The sequence below is a fragment of the Penicillium roqueforti genome, assembly GCF_015533775.1.
Source record: "Penicillium roqueforti strain LCP96 04111 chromosome Unknown scaffold_02, whole genome shotgun sequence".
In the NCBI taxonomy this organism is placed as follows: Eukaryota; Fungi; Ascomycota; class Eurotiomycetes; order Eurotiales; family Aspergillaceae; genus Penicillium; species Penicillium roqueforti.
This window is the reverse complement of record NW_024067566.1, coordinates 387,404-410,980: the sequence shown is the minus strand read 5'-3', so window position 1 is coordinate 410,980 and position 23,577 is coordinate 387,404. Positions and strand designations below refer to the sequence as shown.

At 49.2% G+C, this 23,577-nt stretch overlaps 12 protein-coding genes across 12 annotated transcripts; 6 read left to right on the top strand and 6 right to left on the bottom strand.

Moving 5' to 3' along the window:
- Positions 1-781: 781 nt before the first annotated feature.
- Positions 782-1,997, top strand: LCP9604111_1614 (homoserine kinase; the record flags this gene model as incomplete). The annotated part of the gene is made up of 3 exons (XM_039069000.1): positions 782-1,199; positions 1,298-1,596; positions 1,653-1,997. The coding sequence occupies 3 exons, from the start codon at positions 782-784 to the stop codon at positions 1,995-1,997; spliced, it is 1,062 nt and encodes a 353-aa protein (XP_038931741.1).
- A 648-nt stretch (positions 1,998-2,645) lies between these two features.
- Positions 2,646-3,089, top strand: LCP9604111_1613 (signal peptidase complex subunit 1; the record flags this gene model as incomplete). Its single annotated transcript, XM_039068999.1, has 3 exons — positions 2,646-2,693; positions 2,766-2,825; positions 2,892-3,089. 3 exons carry the CDS (start codon positions 2,646-2,648, stop codon positions 3,087-3,089), a joined length of 306 nt encoding a protein of 101 aa, XP_038931740.1.
- Positions 3,090-3,346: 257 nt separating this feature from the next.
- On the bottom strand, positions 3,347-3,882 carry LCP9604111_1612 (SCF ubiquitin ligase complex subunit HRT1; the record flags this gene model as incomplete). The annotated part of the gene is made up of 4 exons (XM_039068998.1): positions 3,347-3,445; positions 3,510-3,580; positions 3,642-3,720; positions 3,778-3,882. The coding sequence occupies 4 exons, from the start codon at positions 3,880-3,882 to the stop codon at positions 3,347-3,349; spliced, it is 354 nt and encodes a 117-aa protein (XP_038931739.1).
- A 759-nt stretch (positions 3,883-4,641) lies between these two features.
- Positions 4,642-6,033, top strand: LCP9604111_1611 (uncharacterized protein; the record flags this gene model as incomplete). The annotated part of the gene is made up of 1 exon (XM_039068997.1): positions 4,642-6,033. One exon carries the CDS (start codon positions 4,642-4,644, stop codon positions 6,031-6,033), a length of 1,392 nt encoding a protein of 463 aa, XP_038931738.1.
- Positions 6,034-8,333: 2,300 nt separating this feature from the next.
- On the bottom strand, positions 8,334-8,864 carry LCP9604111_1610 (uncharacterized protein; the record flags this gene model as incomplete). The annotated part of the gene is made up of 2 exons (XM_039068996.1): positions 8,334-8,794; positions 8,849-8,864. 2 exons carry the CDS (start codon positions 8,862-8,864, stop codon positions 8,334-8,336), a joined length of 477 nt encoding a protein of 158 aa, XP_038931737.1.
- A 1,740-nt stretch (positions 8,865-10,604) lies between these two features.
- Positions 10,605-12,239, top strand: LCP9604111_1609 (SMI1/KNR4 family protein; the record flags this gene model as incomplete). The annotated part of the gene is made up of 2 exons (XM_039068994.1): positions 10,605-10,615; positions 10,685-12,239. The coding sequence occupies 2 exons, from the start codon at positions 10,605-10,607 to the stop codon at positions 12,237-12,239; spliced, it is 1,566 nt and encodes a 521-aa protein (XP_038931736.1).
- A 628-nt stretch (positions 12,240-12,867) lies between these two features.
- On the bottom strand, positions 12,868-13,563 carry LCP9604111_1608 (thioredoxin domain-containing protein; the record flags this gene model as incomplete). Its single annotated transcript, XM_039068993.1, has 1 exon — positions 12,868-13,563. The coding sequence occupies one exon, from the start codon at positions 13,561-13,563 to the stop codon at positions 12,868-12,870; it is 696 nt and encodes a 231-aa protein (XP_038931735.1).
- Positions 13,564-14,329: 766 nt separating this feature from the next.
- On the top strand, positions 14,330-15,636 carry gmtA (GDP-mannose transporter; the record flags this gene model as incomplete). Its single annotated transcript, XM_039068992.1, has 4 exons — positions 14,330-14,569; positions 14,628-14,715; positions 14,775-15,146; positions 15,203-15,636. The coding sequence occupies 4 exons, from the start codon at positions 14,330-14,332 to the stop codon at positions 15,634-15,636; spliced, it is 1,134 nt and encodes a 377-aa protein (XP_038931734.1).
- Positions 15,637-16,644: 1,008 nt separating this feature from the next.
- Positions 16,645-18,100, top strand: LCP9604111_1606 (25S rRNA (uracil2634-N3)-methyltransferase; the record flags this gene model as incomplete). Its single annotated transcript, XM_039068991.1, has 2 exons — positions 16,645-16,870; positions 17,112-18,100. 2 exons carry the CDS (start codon positions 16,645-16,647, stop codon positions 18,098-18,100), a joined length of 1,215 nt encoding a protein of 404 aa, XP_038931733.1.
- A 117-nt stretch (positions 18,101-18,217) lies between these two features.
- On the bottom strand, positions 18,218-19,606 carry LCP9604111_1605 (FYV10 family protein; the record flags this gene model as incomplete). Its single annotated transcript, XM_039068990.1, has 4 exons — positions 18,218-18,649; positions 18,702-18,896; positions 18,956-19,495; positions 19,553-19,606. The coding sequence occupies 4 exons, from the start codon at positions 19,604-19,606 to the stop codon at positions 18,218-18,220; spliced, it is 1,221 nt and encodes a 406-aa protein (XP_038931732.1).
- Positions 19,607-20,135: 529 nt separating this feature from the next.
- Positions 20,136-21,788, bottom strand: cbf5 (pseudouridine synthase CBF5; the record flags this gene model as incomplete). The annotated part of the gene is made up of 5 exons (XM_039068989.1): positions 20,136-20,432; positions 20,485-20,711; positions 20,768-21,399; positions 21,467-21,623; positions 21,680-21,788. 5 exons carry the CDS (start codon positions 21,786-21,788, stop codon positions 20,136-20,138), a joined length of 1,422 nt encoding a protein of 473 aa, XP_038931731.1.
- A 426-nt stretch (positions 21,789-22,214) lies between these two features.
- On the bottom strand, positions 22,215-23,496 carry LCP9604111_1603 (uncharacterized protein; the record flags this gene model as incomplete). The annotated part of the gene is made up of 6 exons (XM_039068988.1): positions 22,215-22,633; positions 22,687-22,729; positions 22,907-22,972; positions 23,085-23,170; positions 23,229-23,407; positions 23,462-23,496. The coding sequence occupies 6 exons, from the start codon at positions 23,494-23,496 to the stop codon at positions 22,215-22,217; spliced, it is 828 nt and encodes a 275-aa protein (XP_038931730.1).
- Positions 23,497-23,577: the final 81 nt, after the last annotated feature.

The window sequence follows — 23,577 nt, the reverse complement described above, 5'->3', positions numbered from 1 at the left end:
CCATCCCCCCCCCCCCCCCCCCCCCCCCCCCCCCCCCCCCCCCCCCCCCCCCCCCCCCCCCCCCCCCCCCCCCCCCCCCCCCCCCCCCCCCCCCCCCCCCCCGGTTAGGAGGTGATATGACCGAGAAAAAGGGAGAAACAAAGGTGAAAATTTTGCAAGCGGGTACCCCCCGTTTCAGCAGGTCTATAAGAGGGACTATAAAATAACCTGTCATATTATTATCATTGTCTCTACGGAGTACGCCGTACAACATAGTTTTCGTACTCAAAGAGTAATTCCTTGAGGCATTTTATGCCGAATGTCATCTATGCGGCTTTGACTTCTTGCATTCCCCCCGGTCCTATACTACCATCCTACGGGAGTACATATTGGCCTTGGACCTTTGTTGCCCTTGGCATTTGGCTATTTTCAGGTTATATGACACAATAGTATTCTAGGGCAATCTATCTCGGTAAAAAAATAGCCCCTTTTTCTCAAGTTTCGCCTTTCTACATGGAACAGATGTGCAAGAATACGAAGTATAGGGTAAACACACACCGACAATGCAGAATATATGCAATCGGATTCGAGATCGGATTTGACATCCTCACAAATCCAATCAAATCCAATCAAAAGAAATCGTCGATTAATGAAGAAAAGGTCTCCACTTACGTTTCCGACGTCGGCCACTTTTTTTGGTGGCGCCAAGAGTTCTCAGAGTCACATACCGGACTATCAGACGATCTTGTACATCTTGTGTGTTTAGACCCCTGTAACACACAAACGTATAGCCATCTTTATCATGACTTCCTTCGTGATCAAGATTCCTTGCTCCTCGGCCAACATTGGCCCCGGATTCGATGTGATCGGCCTGGCATTGTCTCTCTATCTGGATCTCCACGTCACCATCGAGGCCAAACCCTCATCCCAGCTCCCCTTCAACTGCGCCATCACCTATGAGGACCAAAGCAAGAGTGTTGAGAAGATCAGTCTCGATCCAGAAGTCAATCTGATCACCCGTGTAGCCCTGTATGTCCTCAGATGTCATGACCAGCGGGCCTTCCCCGTTGAGACCAAGGTGCATATCACCAACCCCATCCCGTTAGGCCGGGGTCTGGGCTCCTCTGGTACTGCGGTGGTCGCCGGTGTCATGCTGGGCAATGAGGTGGGTAAGCTGGGTCTGAGCAAGGAACGACTACTCGATTTTTGTTTGATGATTGGTAGGTTCGAGTGTTCTATGTGCCCCTCATTTGAGTCCTCGGGGGGGGAAAAAAATTCCCATGATTCGTACGTACATCTTACTAACGCGTGAGAACAGAGCGGCACCCGGATAATGTGGCTGCCTCCCTCTTCGGTGGGTTCGTGGGCACCTATCTGAATGAGCTTAAGCCCGAGGACGTGGCACGCAAAGAGATCCCCCTCAGTGAAGTCCTGCCTGCTCCGGCAGGTGGTGTGGACACCGGAATCAGACCCCCCGCGCCACCCATGGCCATTGGTCATTACAGGAAGTTCAATTGGGCCCCGGAGATCAAGGCCATTGCCATTATCCCGGACTTTGTGGTGCCTACTGCCAACGCCCGTAATGTACTCCCGGAGACCTACTCGAGAGCGGACGTGGTATGTGAATGTCCAGAATTGATAAACTATCTGATTCCAGACTAATCCTCGGCTAGGTCTTCAATCTCCAGCGCGCGGCACTCCTCCCAGCGGCCTTGGGAAGTTCCCCGCCGGATCCTGATATGATCTTCCTCGCCATGCAGGATAAGGTGCACCAGCCGTATCGCAAGACGCTGATCCCAGGATTGACTGAAATTCTCCAATTCATGACCCCGGCCACTCAACCCGGTCTGCTAGGAATCTGTCTCTCCGGTGCAGGACCTACCATCCTGGCACTGGCCACGGATAACTTCACCGAGATTGCTGACCGCATTATCGCGCAGTTCGCTTCCAATAATATCTCGTGCCAATGGAAGCTGCTGGAGCCTGCTCAGGATGGCGCAACTGTCACCTATAATTAAAAACCGGCGCCTTGTGTCGTCACAACACAATCGCTGCATGTGAGTCAGCGATTCGCCGCGCTTGACATACAAGCACGTGGCAGCATTGCAGCATTGGGACCCGGGGGAATGCGTATTTGGTTGGATATGGGAAGGATGATCTTTCCCTAACCGCCACCACATGGGCCATCAAGATCTCGTTTCACCGCTCCTTGCTTCTCGCATTGCAGGGTGCATGTGAGCCTTCCGACATGGCAAGTTGGATTCGGGTTAAGTTTGGATTTGCAGGGTCTTGTACACCGGTACACGACCGTAGGCCGAGTTTCTCGAGGCCAGGTTCCCACCAGCAGTGCTCCGGTGGACCGTGGCTCTAGAGATAGATGGCAGATGATATCGAATGAAATCATGATCAACCACGTAATGATTCAAGATTAACATCGGGTCAATTTCTCAAGGAAAAATCATTGAGTTCAAATTATGTTACAGCTTCGATCCGTATTTTGTGTACGTACTTTGACGAAGTGTCGTGCACTCCGTACGACTCGTACATTGTAGAGAGCAAGGCGGTCCGACATGGCAGAATACAAATGACACCATTGCGATAAGCCGCCCGGCATCGATCAAGGGATCCGGCGTGTTGACCTCGAATCTGATTAACTTGCTTCAATCATGGATGAATTACTCGCCCCTATTCAAGATGCCATTGAAGGCCAAATCGTACGCTCCGCCGCACCGCCCCTATTGCTCTGCGCTTTTGGACCATCGAAGCTAACAAGATCTTGATAACAGGACTTCCACGGCCAACGTCTAGCAGACCTACTGTCGACCATCTTGCTGGTTATATCAGGGGTATGTTGCACAGATATTGAGTTTTGTATTACCAGAGCGAGCTGACGATTGTTTTATCTGCTCCAGGCCGCCAGTTTCCTCGTCGGATACATCTACAAAGACATTCACCTTACGTTATGGACTGGCTTGGCGGGCACACTGTTCACAGCTTTCGTCGTTGTCCCGCCCTGGCCGGTATACAACCGTAACCCAGAGAAGTGGTTGGGTTCAACAAGCGCGAGGGCAACTCCGGGTATAACTGTGGACGGGGTGAAGGTGCAATAAGCTATTGAGAAATTGTCAAGCGTAATAATCATTGGATGGCAGCGCTTTCTTGTCTGCTACGGAATATGAGAATGGGAAACTATGGAGCTGGCTCGACACATCAATCGTTCGAACGCCCGCCAATCCCTAGCCGTCGTAAAGATCCAGAAGCGTCTTTGAAAAAAAAAAAAGTTCAAGTTATAGCCATTGCGCATGCGGCCATCAGCCAGAAATCGTGAATTGTATCGTGTAGTGTCTTTGAAACCCCTGGTCCCACTTTACCGGCCGTATTTCTGGAACTCCCAGTCTCGGTTGTCTAGGGGGCAGACCTGGCGGGTCTTGAGCCATCTGGATATACAGTGGAAGTGGAATGCGTGCTATAGAAACGGAGGTATTAGTTTATGATCACATGGTCGGATGGGGTGATGCGGAGGTCCTCACGTTGCAGATACCCCAGGCAACAGTGCACTCTTCTGTTGTTGATGATCCTTGGTTGGCCTGGCATTCGATGCCTGTTTCATCGGTCGGTCAGCTTGTAAGATAAAAGAGCGTCGGGGGGTAGTTTCAGCGTACACAAGTCCATGATGTGGTTTCGGCAAATGGCACAGTTGTCAACAACGATATCCCAAGCCCACAGGGCAACAGCGTTCCACTTGACAATAGCCAGTCAGTATCATGAGTCGCTGCAAACAGTAGATCTTTTGCGTACCTTCTTGACCTCGAACTTCTTCTTGTCGGCATTATCGGAGGCCTTGACCACGGCCTTGCCCTTGGAGGAGCCAGTAGCGGCTTCCTTCATCTCCACGTCGGCCATATTGAGATTCTCGTCGGAATTTGGATGGGGTCGGTTTGAAATGCTTGGCGCGAGACAACAGAAGCTAGCTGAGGTGGGGGGATCAGAACGGTGACTGACGTAAGTGAGGCTCCGATGGCCAGGTTAAAGCGGTGATTGAGCGGTGATTGTAGTGTAGAGCGTCGAGATGGAACGGACAAGGTCTGATTTGGGGGAGTTAGAACAACAGATATCTCCAAGGGTACTCAATGCACAACGCGACAATGAGACCCTGTCCAGCAGTCAATAGTTCTGTTTGACTTGGTTTGTTCTTGAGATCGTGAAGCAGGTGGCGTCATTAGTCATCGAGATGGGATCGGAGTCCCCTCCTCGTTTGTCTGCATTCGATGGTCTTTCCCTTCAACCAACAACAATGATTCAATCTTCCTCTTCTTTACTTCTTTTTTCCTCTTTAGAGATGTCTCCAGTTGATCTTCGTTTTTGACCTTTTGTCACACTCTCCGTTTCGTAGACAAGTTCTTTTAATAGACTGTCTATCTTTACCTTTGAGCGTCTGCTTTGACTCAACTTGCGACTCGTTCACTACCACAGTTTGATACACGTCACTTTCTCTGCTTCCCCAGCGTTGCCATATTTAATATTGTCGACACCTGCTGAGCAGTGATCTGACTCATTTTGCTGCAATCTCCGCATCTTCTGCCTTTTACTGCTTCGTCATAGCGTTGCCTTTTCTCTTTACCTCTCTCTCCAGGCTGCCTATTTTTCAAGCCAACCGTCGACATGTCGACCCAATCTCCTCATCCACCAACCCCTAAGGGATCGCGCAACAACCGGCGTCCTCAGAAGAAGAATACAACCCCTCACGCCCAGAAACCGGCGCTCCTCTCTACTCCCCCATCATCCCCACCGCATAACATGAGCCCCGGGGTCATCCAGGTGGATTCTTTAACCAACTTCAACTCCTCAAAGAAGAAGCCAATGCGTTCAGGGAAGAAGCCCCGGGACAGCAAGGCTTCACCTGCGACATCTGGATACCATAGCAACGGGTATAACAGTGGTCCCCGATACACACCAACGCAGCCTGCTGTCACCTCTCCTCAGCCAAAGCCGAGCGCAGCCTACGCGGGACCGACGTTCCATGCATCACCTGCACCATCTGCTTTACCCATTCCTAGCTTTTTCTCTAAGTCGGCTCCTGATCCCAATTTGGTCCCGCCCATCGAGACCGATAGTGACGATGCGGAGGTGGACCCCGAACCAGATGTGACTCCGTCCAAGCCTCGCAACCGCAGCAACCAATTCAAGGCTGAAGAGCCCAAGCCTTCCCCTCTCGACTTTCTTTTCAAGGCTGCTGTGCAAGCCAGAGACCAGAAGTCCACGAGCAGCCCTGAGGTGAACAAGGTCCTTCAGTCCCCTCAGACCGAACCCAGAGCCTTGCGCCCTAATCCTGATGGCATGTTTGCATTTGAAATGGGAAACTCTGATTACACTCGCAACTTACACATTGGTCCTTCTTTCGCTCCTTCTTACCAAGATCGTATGAATGCGCTGCGACCGTCGAGTACCTCCCAGTCCTCTGACATGACTGAGGAGGAGCGACGAATCAAAACCGAGGAGCTGAAGCACCTGTTACTCAATCCACCCCCGCAGAAGCCGCCTTCCTCGGCTTATGCTTCTCACGATCATGCTAGATCCTTTGGGCCCCGTCCTTCCAATGTGCCTCCCTATGCCACTCCTATGCGAACCACGTCTGGCCCTCAGTTGACCTTGTCTCATTCCTCATTCTCTAATCAACAGCTGCAACAGCAGCATATTCCTCAGAACACTGGACGTCCTCAGTATCAATACCCCACCCATTCTCACTCACCTCTGCGCCGTGAGGTTGACCTCGTCCCGCCTCCTTCGATGCCTCCCTATCGTGGCCCGGTCTCAAACCGCGCCTCGAACGGAGGTTCCCCGGCGCCGTATGGTAATCCGTACATGGCAACCTCCCAGGATCAGCGGTCTGGATATGCTTCCCCCCAACCAAGCCACGCGGCGTCTCCATTTCAAATGCCGGTCAGCTCACCGTCTCCTTCTCGTGTGGTAGACACCAGGCAAATCGAGAATGACATTCGTCGAGTTCTGAAGCTTGATACCTCGGGACCTCCGGTCACTCGAAGCTTCGCATAGCTCCACAATCGCCCTTCTGCCATGACGATCTTCTCTATATGATATTGTCTGTCCTCTCCTTTTGTTGAATGAATGGCCTGTTTCTTTTGTTCTTTTTTCTCTTTGGTTTCCTTATTTAACTGGCATCAGTTTGATCTACTCTGTTTCTTCTTGCATTCTGTTCATACGGGCATCCTCGACTGGTCTCGGGTCCCTCGGTTGGTTTATTCTAGTCTTCCTTTCCCGCGACAGGGTGCTCATTGTTCTTTCCATACGTCTCTTGCGGCAATATTCGCAATGTTCACCATGATGATAATGCACGGCACTGGCTGCTTGGTAAATTGATGAGGTGGTTTATACCTTTTCTCCATCGTTCGGCGTCGTGGTTTTTCCGAAATGTGGTGGCGCGCCTGGTTTTGGCTTGGGGCATGGAGGGATGCTAACAAATGCATGATTCTGCTGTTCTTTGTTTTTCCTTTTACCTCGTTTATCCTTGTTATTTTGGGCCTTTTCGCTGTTCAACTCTTCTATTCTTTTGTTTGGTCGAAGTAGCGGTCAACCTCGGTCAGTCTTTCAACACTGACCTAGGGCTGATGTGGCACTTCGTACCTTGGTGTATCCTCGCCACTCGTTTCATGGGGATTGCATTTTTCTGGATATCTGACTAGTCCACATCGGTGTGGTTTTGTGCTCGTCCCTCAATCTGATAATTATCACTGGTCAGGTTTTGGATCCGATTATGGAGTGCAAGTAGTCGTACATGGTAGTAGTCTAGTAGATCTGACGCTATGGATATTCTTGCAGATTAGATATCTCAGCCCTGTTTGGTTATATGCATACTAGGACAATATTAGAATCGTAAGAACATACTGGATTTTCCATCTCTAACTATACTATGTAGATGCTATACCGCGAAAACCACTATGTTTGTAGTACTATAATAGTGCGTGAAAGCAAATGGGTATACTTTTGAATTACCGAGACTGTAATATATAGTACATATAACTAACGACCGTTTTCCTTTATGGTACCGTGGACGGACTCCGTGTGTACATATGATAAGCCTCGTTGAATTCCCCGGGAATCACTTTGTAGCCTCTTGGTTCATGCCAAGACGCCAAGACATTGTAGATAAACCTACTCCGTACATACTACCCAAAACAATATCTCCTGTATGTAAATATATCAGGTAACTCTAGATCCTTCAGGAGGATCTAGCGTTACTGACTAGGCATACCAACCACCGAGATGAATAAGCATACTATTCTCATCAAAAGTTAGATCTCAGGAGGCATGCTGTCATCTTCACATCTTCATCATCCTTATACGGCCAGTTTCGCCAACAAATCTCCCGCTCGTCCACTTCTGCTTGCCGTAGCATTTCCATACGAAATTGTCGATTGCCCTCCACCGCTCTCTCCACATTATCTAGCTCGGTCCCACCTTCCAGGTCTATACCGAGGTATTCTCTTATCTGGGACAGCAGCTGTTCAGACTCATTCCATTCTTGCGATTCCGCTATGACAGCCTCTCGTTCTTTATTACTGAATATGACTGGGCACGTGGCTGAGGAGATGTTACTTTATACCGATGGAGTCGTGATACCTACTAACGCAGCACGTAAGTTAATTACGTCTATGTCCTAGGGATACCCTATCTGACGAAGGAGATACTGTCGTATTCCGAGATGAGGAAGTCTCAATAGATCTATATATTGGGTATTGTGTATACCTGTTACGGCCGTATAGTAGAGATTGGCCTCTTCTAGGCGGAAAACAGTTCGATTTGTATGGGCCTTGCCGCCTCCTCTATGCTTATTTTGATGGTAGGTTGAGGGTTCAGTTTACCGGGGTCGTGGATTTTACACCATTCGCAGTCGAGCCCCCACCTGAGAAAAACTACTTTGACATCATCGACTTGCCTAAATACTATGACACGATTGATAGAATGTTAAAATGGGCGTGGCCAGTTGTACAAGGAGATACTAGCAAAAAGGGGCTTGAAGATCGTCAAAACTTGTTGGATCATCCCATTAATGCTTGATTGTTCAAACTTGTTTGCTTGCAGACTGAGCAGTTTGCTTATTAGCCTCGAGGGTATAAATACCCTCTTGCTGGATTGAATGGATCATGGTTCTTCCTATCAGAACTCAGCGTCTAACTTTTAGCTTTCTCAAGTAGCCAACTTGTCAAATTTCTTAATTTCATAGCTTAGCTTCTTCAATCTCCAATATATCTCTCACATTAAATCAGTAGACATAGGGTCGCTGGTCACGTCTTGGGCTTCCCGCATCTCTTCATCTTTTCGCGTGTCCGAAGCGTTTACAGGTGGTTTATGGCTCCTAGTGAAGGAGTATCGTCAGACTCGTTTAGTCTCTCTTTATCCCGGCGAATTGTGAATTGGAGGCTGCGAATGGTTAAGAATGGACCAAGATCGAACCTATCCCAATCCCAATCCTTGGGCTTAGTTCCACCATAATCCTCGATGTCGGTACAGTATGTCACGAACTGACGGAACTGCAGACAGCAATCCATGGCCTTTTTTCTCACGTCTGGTGGGAGTTCGAGCATTTCACCCTCAGACTGGTCTACGAGATCTTCCACGGGTACATGCTTCCAAAGTATTCTCGCCGTAAGAAATGACCCAGCTGGAATTTTGATCCAGAGCCCCATCAGCCAATCTGCCGATACGGGGTCGGATTGAGTGTCTTTTGGCCAAGCACACCATTCGAACAGGCGTCGGGGAAGGTCGACAATCTCCTCCCATCGATTTGGCTCAATGACTGTTATTCGGTACAATTAGATTTGGAACTTATAAGTCAATAATATGAGCTTACGGCTTGACCCAGACATTGTGTCGTGAAGTATCCAACTGACACGAGGAGTGTAATCATATCGGACTTTTCCAAGGTGTGTGTGTATGCTGAAGAAGTATAGCCAGGTAAGTCCGAGCTCGGGGAAGGTTGCACGAGAAGACAACGCTCTCCAAAGAGAGGTGATTTGATCAAAAGGGTAAACCAAGCCCGGCTGGTGTGGGGGTTAGGGGCTAGGAAGATGAAAGGCGAGTTGGGGGATAGGAACAGAAAAATTGGCAAATCCAGAGGCTAATGGAAAACATGCACTAGTATCGTGACTATGAATGAGATGCTCACTCAGGGCTCACGATGATATTGGCGTCGGCTCTAAATACTGGTTGTTGTGAAGATGAGAACTTGGTATAAGTGTTGACCGGTGTTCCCTAAGCTACTGGTCGATGTTCCACCGGCCGAAGAGCCTCTACTCATATTCGGAGGTATAGGAGTATAGGAGGGATAGTATCATCGGGTATAAAGATATACTCCGTACTCCGTATCAAGCTAAGGGAATAACAAAGGGTCAACGACTACAACATACTATGTGCCTGAATGCCAAGACCAAGATTGCACCAAGCCCTGAACTAGCCACATCGTTTGAAACGAATCAAAATTGGCAGCTTTCCTAATTCCGATGTGGAGTCTAGCCTATGAGAAGTTGAACCCAGTGCGGATCCTAATATCCCCCAGGGTTCTTCCTATGGATATTTTAATTCAATAAGAGGGATCTACATCGTGGTATCACTGAATAGTTTCGCAGGCTTAATATGTTAATGTATCCTATATTGTACATTGTACATTCGTATATAATAGTTCTTTTTTTTTTTTGAAACGTGGACTCTTCCCCCTATTGTCAACCCTAACGACTCCTATTCGTCAGCCACATTTGTTTTCCCCGAGATCCACCCAGCCGCGACTAATTTTATATCAATTTCGCCCTCGGCTGTATTCCGTGGTTTCTTAGGGGGCAGTCAAGGCAACCCGAACTCGGCACTCCAAACTCTCCTATTCTGTGTTCCTATTTCTGTATATGTACTCCGCTTCTTTGGCCCAACCTTGCCCACACATATCAGACGGGAGTTGGGGATCTCTAATTTTCATTGCTTTGGCGGCTCGGACAATGGCATTCAGATACAGACTGCCCACGTGTAATTGTATCCAGCCTGGAAGGCATGTATTGAAGACTGAATGCAGCAAAGTACTAAAACACACATACTTGGCAAGATACCCCATTATTGTTGCATTCAAAAGCTTATGATGGATTATCGACATCATATCAAAAGGATCTACATACCACAGCGTCGAGGCTTCGCTGGATGCGGCCAGGGGTTTGGTGGAATAGAGTCATATCATAACAACTGAAGCAAAGGACTCAGTAAGTATATTGAGATTGAAAGGAGATCCTATATATTATTCCAAGGCTTTTTTCAAAACCCTTGTGTTTCCAAGAAAAATAAAAACAGACACATAAATAATCTCCATATCTTCCCCCCTCCACCTTTTCTCCTTCCTTACCTAATTCAGGATTCTGGACTTCCCTTGCCCCTACCACATCTTCACATCTTCACTTTTTCAACAACTCCTTTCTCCCTTCTCTCAGCGTTCTCTCTTTGAAGTTTGAATTCTCTATTGATCATTCCCGCGTCGGGACACGTTCTTCCCGTCTCCAATGACCGCTTTCGCGACCTAAATACCGGTTTTAACCCCCCTGCGCCCTGTTTTTTTTCCCTACTGTGACACCATGGCGAATATGTTAGTCTACCTTTGGATGTCTAGACTCTAGACACCCTTCGAAGGTTTATGTTTACTGACGTGATGCAGGTTGAACTCGACATGGCGGTCCTTTTGGCATACCATGACCTCCTATGACCGGCATGCCTCCCACGACTCCCCCTACCGTACCGGGGGACACGTCCCTCTCAGCCAAAGTCGCCATGAGCCGCTCACATCTGTCGCAACTAGCGCAATCGAGTCTCGCCCAGATCTCTCCAACCCCTATGATGACGAGCCCACAAAAGGATCTGCAAGGGCACAAGCATCCGAATGGAATGGCTCCGACGACTTGGGCTCCCCCACCCATCCCTACTCACCAGGGATGAGATCCGTCGCATCTCAGAAGAGACGATCGAACGACCAAGGTGAGGGTGCACCGGAGATTCAGATGCAAAGTTTCCACGACGGAGCACCACCGCCGCCACCGGTCGCTCACTCCTGGAGGAAGATCGAGCGCTGGTTAGAACACAATTATGAGGAACTCCTTGATCAGCTCGGTGAAGGATGTACCCAAAACGATATTAACGAATTGGAGCACGAACTCGACTGCAGTCTGCCATTGGAGGTGCGGGAATCGTTAATGGTCCATGACGGTCAAGAACGTGGCGGCCTACCCACCGGTGTCATCTTCAGCGCTATGCTACTCGACTGCGAGGAGATCGTTCAGGAATGGCGGAACTGGAGAAAGGTCAACGACGAATATCTCAGCAACGCAACTATACCACCCGCACCCAGCTCTGCAGCAAGCTCCTCCGCGGCCGGTCCGTCTCAGCAACCCTCATCCACAATGTGGCAATCAGAACTGCTCGACCGTCAGGACTCCCAGCCTCCTGGTGCAGTTCAGAAGGCCTACTCACATCCCGCTTGGATTCCCCTCGCCCGTGATTGGGGCGGCAACAACCTGGCCATTGATCTGGCACCCGGCCCCGCTGGAAAATGGGGCCAGGTGATTATTTTCGGCCGGGATTACGACTGCAAATACGTGGTTGCCCGGTCGTGGTCTAGCTTCCTCGCGACTCTCGCCGACGATCTGTGCAGCGGCGACGTCATTGTTGACGAGGAGACGAATGAGCTGAAGTTGAAGCAATTCAAGACCCAAAATGTGGAGCCCCCATACCTGGATATCTTGCGCTGGAGGACTGATCAGAAGTATGGCCGCCGTGTACCTCGCCGGAAGGGCCCCGTACCCAATGGTCTGGGTGTGAGCGCTTCAGGCAATCGGTCCAGCAGTCGCGAGTCCCCCTACGGCAGCCCCACGCGCGCCGAAGAACGCGGCCGCTCGCCGCACCGTTTCTCCAAGGGTGGAAATTCCCAGAGCCCCAAGACGCCATTCGGCGTGTCGAGCCCTCTTGCACGCGTGACTGAGGAGACCACAAGTCCCGTTGTCACTGCAGGACCCACAATCTCCGAAGACACCAAGGAAAACAAAGAACCTCAGACTGAAGATCTCATGGAGATTGTAACCCCGCAAATCTCCAATAAGGAGAACGAAGGGTTCTCCAAGCCCAAAGAACTTAAGGAATCCGAGAAAACCGACTCCGCGGAGTCCTCAACCGCCATTGAGTCGGAGATCCTTGGCGAAATGAAGAACGTGGCTATTTAGAATAAGCCTTGCTTTTTGAGTCCGGCCAGTTCCGGCTTCTCTCGAGTCTCGGTTTTTCAAGGGCACCCGGCATTCAATGTGCAACTTATGGATGCGCGACAACGTTCTGCTTTGCGTCTGTTTCTACTTCTGCTTCTATGTATAGAATTCCCCCCTGTTCTTCTTCTGGCCTCGGTTCCACGGCATTTGTTGTAACTCTAGGGTGCTGTTTTGCTCCATTTCTGCTTTTTTCTTTTCGTTTTGGTTTCCTTTGCCGTCGAGATGGCTCTGTGTTTACGGTCTTTGATATTTTTTTGCCTGTAATTCTATGATGACAGTCTGCCTTGGCCTTTCGTGTCTCGCTCCAATCCCATTTACTTTGATTATTCAATCTTAATCTCAAGTTGCCCAAGACTTACTCCCGTGGCATATGCTGTACACATAGTGCCAGTTGAGGTTTTCAAGGTGCCAGGTGGTTACTTTACAGCTTGTATAAGTCTCGGTATATGGATATATGGCATGGGTATGCTACTAAACATCCAACTATGAACATAAATCTGGGTCATCAATCCATTAATATACAGAAATCATGAATGAACATTCCAATATCCGGGTATAACCTTCAAGAAACAAGATCCTTAATCGACTACTAATCCCAGTCGTCATCGTCGTCGTCACCTCGGTTTCTCACATTGGGGTTAGAGTCCCGAATCCCACGTCTCCCCTTCTTCCTCCCAAATCCTCTCCCACCAGCACCGTCATCACTATCCTCCTCCTCCCTCACATCCTCGTCCTCCTCCCCACCCCCAATCTTCGCCGCCAACAGAATGCCCTTAAAGACCAACCTCTTCTCCAAGACTTTCACATCAAACCCTTCAACCCCATCAAAGCCCCTAGCATCAAGTCCCTCAAACCCAACAATCCGATCGACCCCAACTCCATCCTTGAACCCAATAACACAAGGCAACACCTTGATCCCCAGTTTCTGCGCAATAAACGGCGTGTTACGCACATCCACCCGCGCAAACGAAACCTCGTAGTGCACATTCGCCAGCTCGCCAAGCCTCATATCCATAACTGCGCACCGCGCAAAATCAGGGTGCGCAAAGTGCACCAGACACCTGCTCGTACGCGTCGTGAAGTCTAGCACGGACTGGTCCGACGAGAGTGTTGGGTAGACTTCGTTTTGGATGAGGCCTGTGTTGCCGCTTGTTGCCCGTGCGGAGTGGTTGTTTTTTGTGGCTGCGAGCTCGGCGTTTAGTTGGTGGATGCGTTGGTCGCGGTAGAGGGTGTCATCTTCGTTTTCGAGGGCGGCGAAGAGGGCTTCGTCGTCTGAGTCGGGCATTTTGGGGGAAAGTGCGGGGGGTGGTTGGGGATTTGGTTGTTTTTTTGTTGTTTTGGTGGGTTTGGGGCGACTCTTCTGTTTGGTTTGGCTTTTGAGCCCAATGTCCCAATGTGAAGGTATGGATTGGGATTTTTAGGGGAGTGTGTGGTTAGGAGAGTTGAGGTTGGAAGGTCGGGAGCAGCTCCACTGGTATATGGGCTCGGTACGGACGCGTGAACAGTTTTATAAATTTGTTCTCGGGGCTTTTATAGTCTGCGATTGGGATGAGGTACGTATTTCATTAATTCTTGTCCTTTAGTTAGTGGACCAATTTTTGTATATTCTTTAAGACGTTATACTTTATGCACGTAGCCATAATATGTAAGTCCAAAGGTACAACTGCCAACTACGTAGTTAGATCGTATATCATGTAATTGACATAATTGAGCGTTTTCAATCCCTAACTATCAGTATCAATAGACTACCAATGTACTCGTACTCCGTATGGTTCTAATGCAATAGTACATCTAGTTATCGGTCTATAAATAAAATCCTGAGTCAGCAGCCCCTAACGCCTTGCTTAGGTAAGGACGTGTCTGTTTCCGGCCGCGAATTCTGAACCTCCTTTGGCCTTTTTTTCTTTGGTCACCTCCTCGAACAACTCCTTTTGTTCCTCGACTCCCCTAGATATATTCTGGGTGCTATCTGTCATTTCAGTTCCTTCCTCTTTCAAGAAACAGCCGATAACACAATTCCCCGCCCCCCTATTTGCGACCATTCACTCAACATGGCTGAAGGCAAGAAATCCGACGACTACACCGTCGACATGAACAAGATCGATCAAGGGAAGGAGTTCGAGGCTGCGCCGCCGCCGACTCCCTCGCCGCGCGCCAATCCCGCCATAACCAACAACCCCGCTTTTCCCGTTTTGGCATACTGTGGTTCGTCAATTATGATGACCGTGATGAACAAGTATGTTCTGTCGGGCTTGGACTTCAATCTGAACTTCCTCTTGCTCTGTATCCAGGTATGTGGTGGATTGGATCTAGCAGTCTTGATCCGAGGCGAATTGCTAATATCAACAGTCTTTGGTCTGCATTGCGGCAATTCAAACATGCAAGTCTATGGGTCTTATCACCTACCGTGATTTCAACTCCGATGAGGCCAAAAAGTGTATGGACTCCGATTATCGCAAGCTAAGAGATATCCCAGCTGACACGATTCCATATTAGGGTTCCCGATTACGCTCCTGCTGATCGGCATGATCTACACTGGTTCCAAGGCCCTTCAGTTCCTCTCAATCCCAGTCTACACCATCTTCAAGAACTTGACCATTATCCTGATTGCCTATGGAGAGGTTCTCTGGTTTGGTGGCTCGGTCACTAACCTTACTCTGTTCTCCTTCGGTCTGATGGTTGTCAGTTCGCTCATTGCCGCCTGGGCTGATATCAAGCATGCCGTGGAGAGCACCGGTGACACCTCTAGCAAGGTCTCCACCCTGAACGCCGGATACGTCTGGATGTTGATCAACTGCCTGTGCACCTCTTCCTATGTCCTGGGCATGCGCAAGCGCATCAAGTTGACCAACTTCAAGGATTTCGACAGTATGTGATTCTTCTACGCTTGTTTCAATTGTTTGCTAACATGATCTTCTCTCCAGCCATGTTCTACAACAACCTCCTTTCTATCCCCGTCTTGATCGTCCTTACCCTGCTTGTCGAGGACTGGTCATCCGCCAACCTCGCCCGCAACTTCCCCGAGGCCAACCGTGAGGGTATCTTCTTCGCCATGGTTCTGTCCGGTGCTTCCTCTGTCTTCATCTCTTACACATCCGCATGGTGTGTCCGCACTACCTCCTCCACCACATACTCTATGGTTGGCGCTCTCAACAAGCTGCCTATCGCCGTGTCCGGTCTCGTCTTCTTCGATGCGCCAGTCACCTTCCCCAGTGTTTCCGCCATCGCTGTTGGCTTCGTCAGCGGTATTGTCTACGCCGTGGCCAAGATCAAGCAAAACTCTAAGCCCCGTACCGGTGTTCTCCCCACTCCAGTCAGTGCCAGCAGCCAGAGCATGAGAGACTCCCTGCGCTCCTAAGGCTTGGAATGGCAATATGCATCTGACTGGTCAGTGTGTATACAAAAAGTCAACCGCGTCCACGGTGCTCCTTTGCATGTGACATTATGATTCACGTTTCATTGCAGCCAAATTCAAGGGTGTTTTCTGGTCTGATTGGGAAATCCTGCGATCACTTTGGTCGGTGTTGGTGTTTGATTCCTTTTTCTCTCTTCTTTTCTGTTATTCTCTCCTCCCCGAAGGAAAACAGACTCCTTTTTGCGGTTTCCCCTGACCCCCTGCTCTTGGTCTACAGTATGATTTAATTCTAACCTTGTTTTGACATGCGGTCATAGCATCCATCCTTGCCTGTCTTGTTCAATGTATATAGCTATGCCGTGCTCTGTTTGTTTTTTCTAATAGAACGTTTTTCTATAAATAATATGACTTATTCCTCCGGTTATTTTCTTCTATGTTCCATGATCTTGGACTTGGAAGTTGCTGGATAGGTCTGTTCATGAGGTTGATATCACGAGTCGTTTAGCTTCACTTGACCATATCTTCCTTTTGTATCATTCGAATATATCTAACAATTAGAATGCCATACATTCATATTACCCAAAAGGTACAAAAATTAGATCCTCGGTCCGATCTGAGGTCGAAAAATTTGGTAGTGACGTTACTAGGGAGTCGCGTTCTGCCCTGCTACATTGACTCACGTGACAGCCCTCTATATACTGCATGTCTTAGGTACCAACTATATATATCACGTGATATGTACTTCTACCTTGAGTTATTTCCAGTGGTATGTCTAGAGAGAATTAATGCAAACCAAATTTTCAAGTTTGGGTTGGACTAAAATAACAAAATCAAACCAAAGGGCGGTAGAAGATTGAAGTCGTTATATACTTCGGATATTTGATTATCCGGGGCGCTTTTCTTCTGCATCATCTTCCAGTCGCAGACACAGGTGACAGCTCCGTATTTGTTTCATACAAGTTCATATAACTTCCTTTTTGAAAGTGAACTCCTTTTTCTTCGCCTTCAGTCATGCCTCGCAATAACAAGAAAGTCAAAAATGCCCCTCCGCCGCGCGCTCGCGGACCAGGCAAACCATCTGGCCCGTCTTCCAACCCTGCCAAGGGACAGCAGCATGGCAATGGGCAAAAGCAGGGAAGTGGTAATGCCAACCCACCTAAGAAAGCCTCCATGCAGGCGAACCAGAGACCTATCGTGCCGTTTTTAAGGAAGGATCGAATCCTCCTTATTGGTGAAGGTGAGCTTTTCTTCTGATTTAGTTGACATGATTGCGCTGCGTTCTTCATTCTATGCAAGAATTTGGTTGCAATTAAGCTATATATGTATATTTTCCCATGGAGTCTATACCCAGAGCACTTTTACTGTGATATACGAGATTGGAACCAATATGCATTCCTGTATAAGAACAAGATCATGTAACACGCTTCAACACCGATTTATCTATTACACCTGGAAACATAAATTCTAACAGCAACCAGGTGACTTCTCATTCGCCCGTTCTCTTGCAAAACAATACAAGTGCCGCAACCTATGCGCCACATGCTACGATTCCAAAGAAGTGCTATACAACAAGTACCCGCAAGCTCCTCAGAACGTCTCAGATATCCTGAGCGCATCAGCAAAGTCAAAACTAGCAAGCAACGAGACCGAAAACCAGCCAGAAGAAAGCAAATCCGAAGACCAGGACTCAACCAACCCCAACCCCAGTGCCAATCCCAACCAGCAAACCCCCAAAGTCGTCTTCTCGGTGGACGCGCGCAAACTCGGCGCTCCGGCAGGCGGCGGCAAGGAAATCCGCACAGGATTCGCACGCCGCGAGCGCAAGAGACCAGCCTGGTACCAGAAAGACGAGCCAGCAGGACCACCGTACCAGCCCGGTGGGGCGTGGGATGTGATCTGCTTCAATTTCCCGCATGTGGGTGGGCTTTCTACGGATGTGAACCGACAGGTTCGTTCGAATCAGGAGCTGCTGGTTGCATTCTTCAAGGCGTGTATACCGCTTGTTTCGAAGCCGCCGCCGCTTATGGATGCTGATGATGATGAGTGGGTGTATGCAGATGGAGAGGAGAGTGAAGAAGAAGATGAGGATGAGGATGAGGAAGGAGGAGAGGGCCAGGAGCTAGGAAAAGACGATGATACTACCGGGAAGGGATTCCGGACTGGGCCTGGTCAGATCCTTGTTACTCTGTTCGAGGGTGAGCCATATACGCTTTGGAATATTAGGGATTTGGCGAGGCATGCGGGGCTGGTTGTTGTGACTAGTTTCCGGTTTCCTTGGACTTCTTATGAGGGCTATTCTCATGCGAGAACGGTAGGGCATATTGAAGGAAAGGATGGGGAGCGCGGCGGATGGAAGGGAGAGGATCGGGAGGCTCGGATGTATGTCTTTGAAGTGAAGCAGAAGGAGCCGGTCAAGAAGGGAGGGAAGAAGAGAAGCCGCGATGATGATTCTAGTGATAGCGAGTAACTAGGGGTAATATCATGTTTCAAATCAATAAAAAAAACTATAAGAAAATATATGTAAGTAAGTTGTAGTATCTCGTTTCATCCTTGGTAGACGTCTGTCCGAGTTCACATATTGTAATCACATAATGTACACTTTCTTCATCTCACCCTCGTGGAAGACCTGTCCTGTTGTTGGGTCTTTGACGTCGCCTGGTTTCACTGTTCCCATGTTACGGCTCATCTCTATCAGCCTTTGCTTCCCATAGACTCGGCCGTTGGGCAGAACTATCGGGTCGCTTTCCACATAACTCTTTGAGTGGTGGGCGTATGGCATGTTGCGTGCAAGCTCGTTCAGTTCAGTTGAGCAGATAGGACATACAGATGTCGATGTTGACTGTGAGTTTGAGCTGGACGATGTATATGCCGAGTGGCACAGAGGAGTCTTCAGAGCTGAAAGTCCTGCGGAAAGGGCAATATGCAATAGAGGTTGTGCCGGCAATGAAAGCAGCTCATGGTGGGTCTCGATGAAAAGGTCCGCGAGGAACTTCCAGCGTTCCCGCGCAAAGAGAGACTGTAATCCATTAATAAGAACACTACTAATTAAATATGAATGTTTGGCTTACTTTGTAAGGCTCGGCTCTTGTGTCCTGCGTGAAAACCAGTAATCCTGCAGCGCGCATAATATCGGAATTCTGAGCCTGATAGTTCGGTATGAGGTATTTCTTTGCATGGATTATTGCCTCAATCCTCTTAGACTTGTCTTGTGTCCTGACCATCTCGATGTATTGCTGCAGCCGGAGTTCAAATTCAAGATTTTGCTTCATAAGAATTATGTTAGCAGACGGCTTCAAGACAGGAAAAGGCAATTCCAACTTACCGGGCTTTTCTTCAGCGCAGCCTTGTTCTCTCCACACCATTGCAATGCTTCCTTGGTTTCTCCACGTCGCAAACTATCCACAATCCGTTTAGCTTGTGTGAATACACCTAGGTCCACGAGATCCTCTACCCCCCTATCCTGGGCCATCTGCTTCGCACTTTCTGAGTAACCTGAGCGTAGCATGTGGTCAACGAGTAAACGGTCCAGCCGTACCCTTGACCACTGGTCGTATTTGACATCGGCTAGGCTCGGAATTTTATGTAGGGTCTCCAGGTGCTGAATACGCTTGCGAGATTGGTTGTGTATTTTCTTCTCTTCCTCCTGCAAGCCTTCCATCTTCCGTTTGAGACTTTGCATTCTGGATATCATTGCGTCGAGTGCAGCTAGGGTCTGTTCGGGCGTTTGAGTATTGGAGAGTGAGGCGGCGGCGGCCTCTTTGATTGCGGGGATGACATATTCTTTCTCTCGCTCGACGGCTCGTTGTACGGTTTTAAAATTCCTGCGGGCCAGTTCAAGAGGTAGTCGAAGGAGTGGTTGGTCCTGTGGAAGCAGCCGGTTAGGTCCCGCTTTATCATGGAGGTGCGGAGTAATACTTACCAGGATGATGTGACTCTCTGGGTTGAGCTTGGTGGATGTCAGCTCTGCTGCCATAGTGATGCTTGGGTTTGTTTTGATCTCAGATCCAAGTTCGAGAGATAAAGTTGAGGATTGAGTTTAGACATGAAGTGGAAAGTGGAGGGGAAAGAAATGCGGAGATGATGTCCAGTCACGAGATCCACATCGAGGACAAAGCATTGACCGCCTCCATTTGCGGTTATACTACACTTCTGCGGTCTTTGATTCTATTAAAGTTGATTGAAATGGGATGAATATAAGAGACTAAGGAGTACCAAGGAGGCTTTGGAATAACGAAAGTATAAAATGGTTGCACTCCGGTACTCCATACATACAACTAAATATATATTACAGCCAATAGCTTCGGATAACATAACAAGCAAGCGCTACATGTACGTGATTCATTTGCTAACGTTACTCGGATTTTTAAGAATGGTAGATTCAACACATAGGCAGCCTTCAATATGAAACTCTGGAATAGAACAAATTTCCCTTTTGACCCAAGACTCCGGAAATAGCAAAATATGGTACAGGAAAAGGACCTGACGGCCTTCCTGGAGTGCATCTAATCGCTGTCATCGCTATCATCCTGCTTGGACTTCCGACGCTCCTTCTTTTCCTTCTTCTCCTTCTTCTTCTTCTTGCGCTCGGCCTTCTCCTCGGCTGTCTCGCCGTCGCGCTTGCGCTTCTTGTCTTCGACTTCCTCCTTCACGGGCTCGGGGGACTCCGCCTTAGTGGGTTCGGCCTCGGTCTTAGTCTCAGCGGCGGGTGCAACAGCGGAGGTTCCAGTGATGGGAAGGTTGAAGTCCTTGTACTCGCTCTTCCATTGGGCGGGTGTGGCCTCGTTGGTGCGGCCGAATTTCTGAGAGCAAGTTAGTACATTGGACGAAAGAGAAGGCTGCTTAGCCACTTACATCGAGAGTTCCAGCGGTCTTCATCTTCTTCTTCTCAAGGGCAGTGGGTCCCAAGCCCCAGCGGCGGGGGTAAAGGTCACGCTCCATGATGCAACGTTTGACCTTGGCAACAACGCCGTGGTCGCAGGTGGTGAGCTCGACAGTGGACATCTGAGCGATACCAATGGCGATAGCCTCACCCTTGGTGGTCATGAGGACAACCTCCTCGTGGCACTCAATACCGGCCTCTGAAGAAAGAATTAGTAATGGTCAAGAAAAACTCAGGGGCAAGAAATTTACATACCGTAGCGGAGAAGACCAGGAATCATGAGCTTAGCACCGTAGCAGACGGCGTTGACAGCGCTGTCCTTAACGACAATACGCTTGTAGCCGGTAAGCAAAGTCTCTAGGGGGCTGATGACCTTGCGGAGGTAAGACTCGTCGCGGTTGTTGTCGTAGACCCACTGGGCGTCCATAACATCGTGCAGAGTGACCATACCAGGGCCCTCACCCATAGCTCCAGAGCGAACACGGCGAAGTTCCTGCATGTGGGCACCGACACCGAGGAGAAGACCCAGGTGGACACAGAGGGTACGGATGTAGGTACCAGCCTCACAGCTGACCCAGAAGACACCGAGGTGGCGCTCATTGTCGAACTCGTAGTTCTTGCTCTCGTGGATAGTACGGATACGGAGCTGGCGCTTGACAGCGGAGATCAGAGGGGGACGCTGGAAGAGCGCACCAGTCAAGGTCTCCAGAGCGCGGACGAATTGGGCTTCGCCACCGGGAATCTTGTCGTGGAGACGAATCACACAGACATACTCCTTACCGGCACCCTGCTGGGACTTGACCAGGCGAGTGGCACGGTCAATGCAGACGATCAAACAACCGGTGACCTTGGGATCAAGGGTACCACTGTGACCAGTCTTCTCGGCTCTACAGAGGGGAATGTGGTCAGCAAAAGTGCGAAACCATTGAGGGGTTCTGATGGACTTTTATTTACCTGAGGATCCGCTTCATCCAAGCCACGACTTCATGACTGGAAGGGTTCGACGGCTTGTCAAGGTTGATGACACCGGAGCTGATGTATGACTTCAAGTCACGGCTCAGGGGAGAGGAGCCAGCAGGGATAGGAGTGAAGTGACCGGTCCGAACGAGCACTACAAAAGAAGTCAATGTCGGCTGGTCAAGCGTGGAGTTTTAAGGACAAGCGTACGCTTCTCATAGTTCTTAAGCAGAAGCGGCCAATCCGATGTATCAACGGAAGGAACGGACGCTTCAGGCTTGATGGCGTAGTCCATCTCCGAGGTCTTGACGACTGCCATTTTGTTGGTTGTCGTTGAAGGATGCGCGGTGAAAACCCCGAAAATTTGTCGAAGGAAATTTTGCGAGTGCGGCAGCTCCAGTACCCAAAGCAGTTTAGCGCCTGGAGAAGGCACCACGTGACCTGGAGTTCTCGACTTTTTACGCCTCCGATTCCAAGGACTTCCAATTTAGGAGAGGTTTTGCTGATCGCATAGATTAATTGAGAAAACAAGCCAATTGGTCAATATAGATATACTCAAAGACGATTAACTACTGGAGTTCAATAAATCTGTTTTTGTGGGCAAACAATGCCCAAAACCGTGTGCTTATTGATTATCACTATCTATCTCAAGTCCATATGGGCACAATAAAAATTGAAACGTCTGCCAGGGCAAAGTATCTCCCATGCAGGTCGACAACGGCGCAGAGCATGTACGGCTCTCGATCTAACCTAGTCTTCGGCCAGCGCCTCTGCCGTTCCAAGAACTCGAAGAGGTCCAGCTGCTCCAGGATGATCCTGATGCCGACGAGGGCTCAGCCGGCCTTGGTGCGCGGCTCGCCGTTCCATACGGTCGGTATCCGCTGTTGGGGTCGTGGTCGGTGAAGTATCTCTCCACGAAGCGGGGCACAGGGATGAAGTTTCTTCCACCCCCGAAAGTCGGGTAGATGCGTGTGAGGAAATCATAAGTATGGGCAGCGACAATTCCTGTGAGATCTGACAGCACGTGCTCCCATCCGTTCATCACCATGCCGACGACAATCATTGCATACGGCAGGAGTACCACCGGGATGTCGATGACCCAGAACCTCGTCTTTGTTCCTCGGTTCGTCTGGGAGAAGGTGTAGACAAAAGCCATGATCAAGGCTGAGTTCAAGTCAGTGTCAGCCTGAGAATTAAACAAGGTACGGCAGGCTTACGTGACAGGAGGATAGGCTGTCCCAGATAACCACCTGCAGTGAGCTTTGGAAAGTTAGCAAATTTGGAAGACATTGTTGGACTACCAGGATGACGAGTAAATAGGATGTAGATGGTATTGGAAATGATAGATGATGTATATAGAAATGTAGGGCACCTCCGATACCGACGCGATATGAAATCACGCCAGTGAGCTCGAAGGCAATCCCACCATGCCCACACCTGCACAACACCTGAATTTTGCGAATTATGATGGTGTTGCACAGATGCAGGGGTGCTTTCCCTCGCCTTCAGGAACCGAATTCAGCTAGATTTTGAAGCTGGGCGGGCAGTTATAGCGAGGGATTGGATATGAACGCGAACGCAGATGAAAAAAAGCAGATTCTACCGAATCACTCACCATGATGCTGAAAGCTACAAATAGGAGATAAATGAAGAACTCTCCGGGGGCCATGCTCCTCTCCGCAGCGCTGCCATAGCGGTACACTGTCCGTACATTAGCAATTTGATCAGGTCAAGTCAATGTGATACCGAGGCATCATACTGAGAATTAGATCAAATATGAAACTTAATCTGGGTCCGGTTAGTAGAAATGGGGTGACCAGCCGAAAGATCTGCGGACGCCATGAGAATATCAGGCTCGGCACGAATAGCGCCCAATAGAAGCTCACTAAGCCGCTATACATCAAAGCGGATTGAACCACAGTCAAGGCAGTAAGGGTCCTGAATGGCAAGTCAGTGATGAGAGCTTGGGATCAGCGAATAGAATCTGCATACCTAATGACCGGGGGAGCTGCCCAGAAGGCATCCATCTTGAGAAAGAAGAAGATGCTTGATGGTTAATTGATCACGACTTAGATCATTACAGCCGATCACAAAATAGCCAAATTACT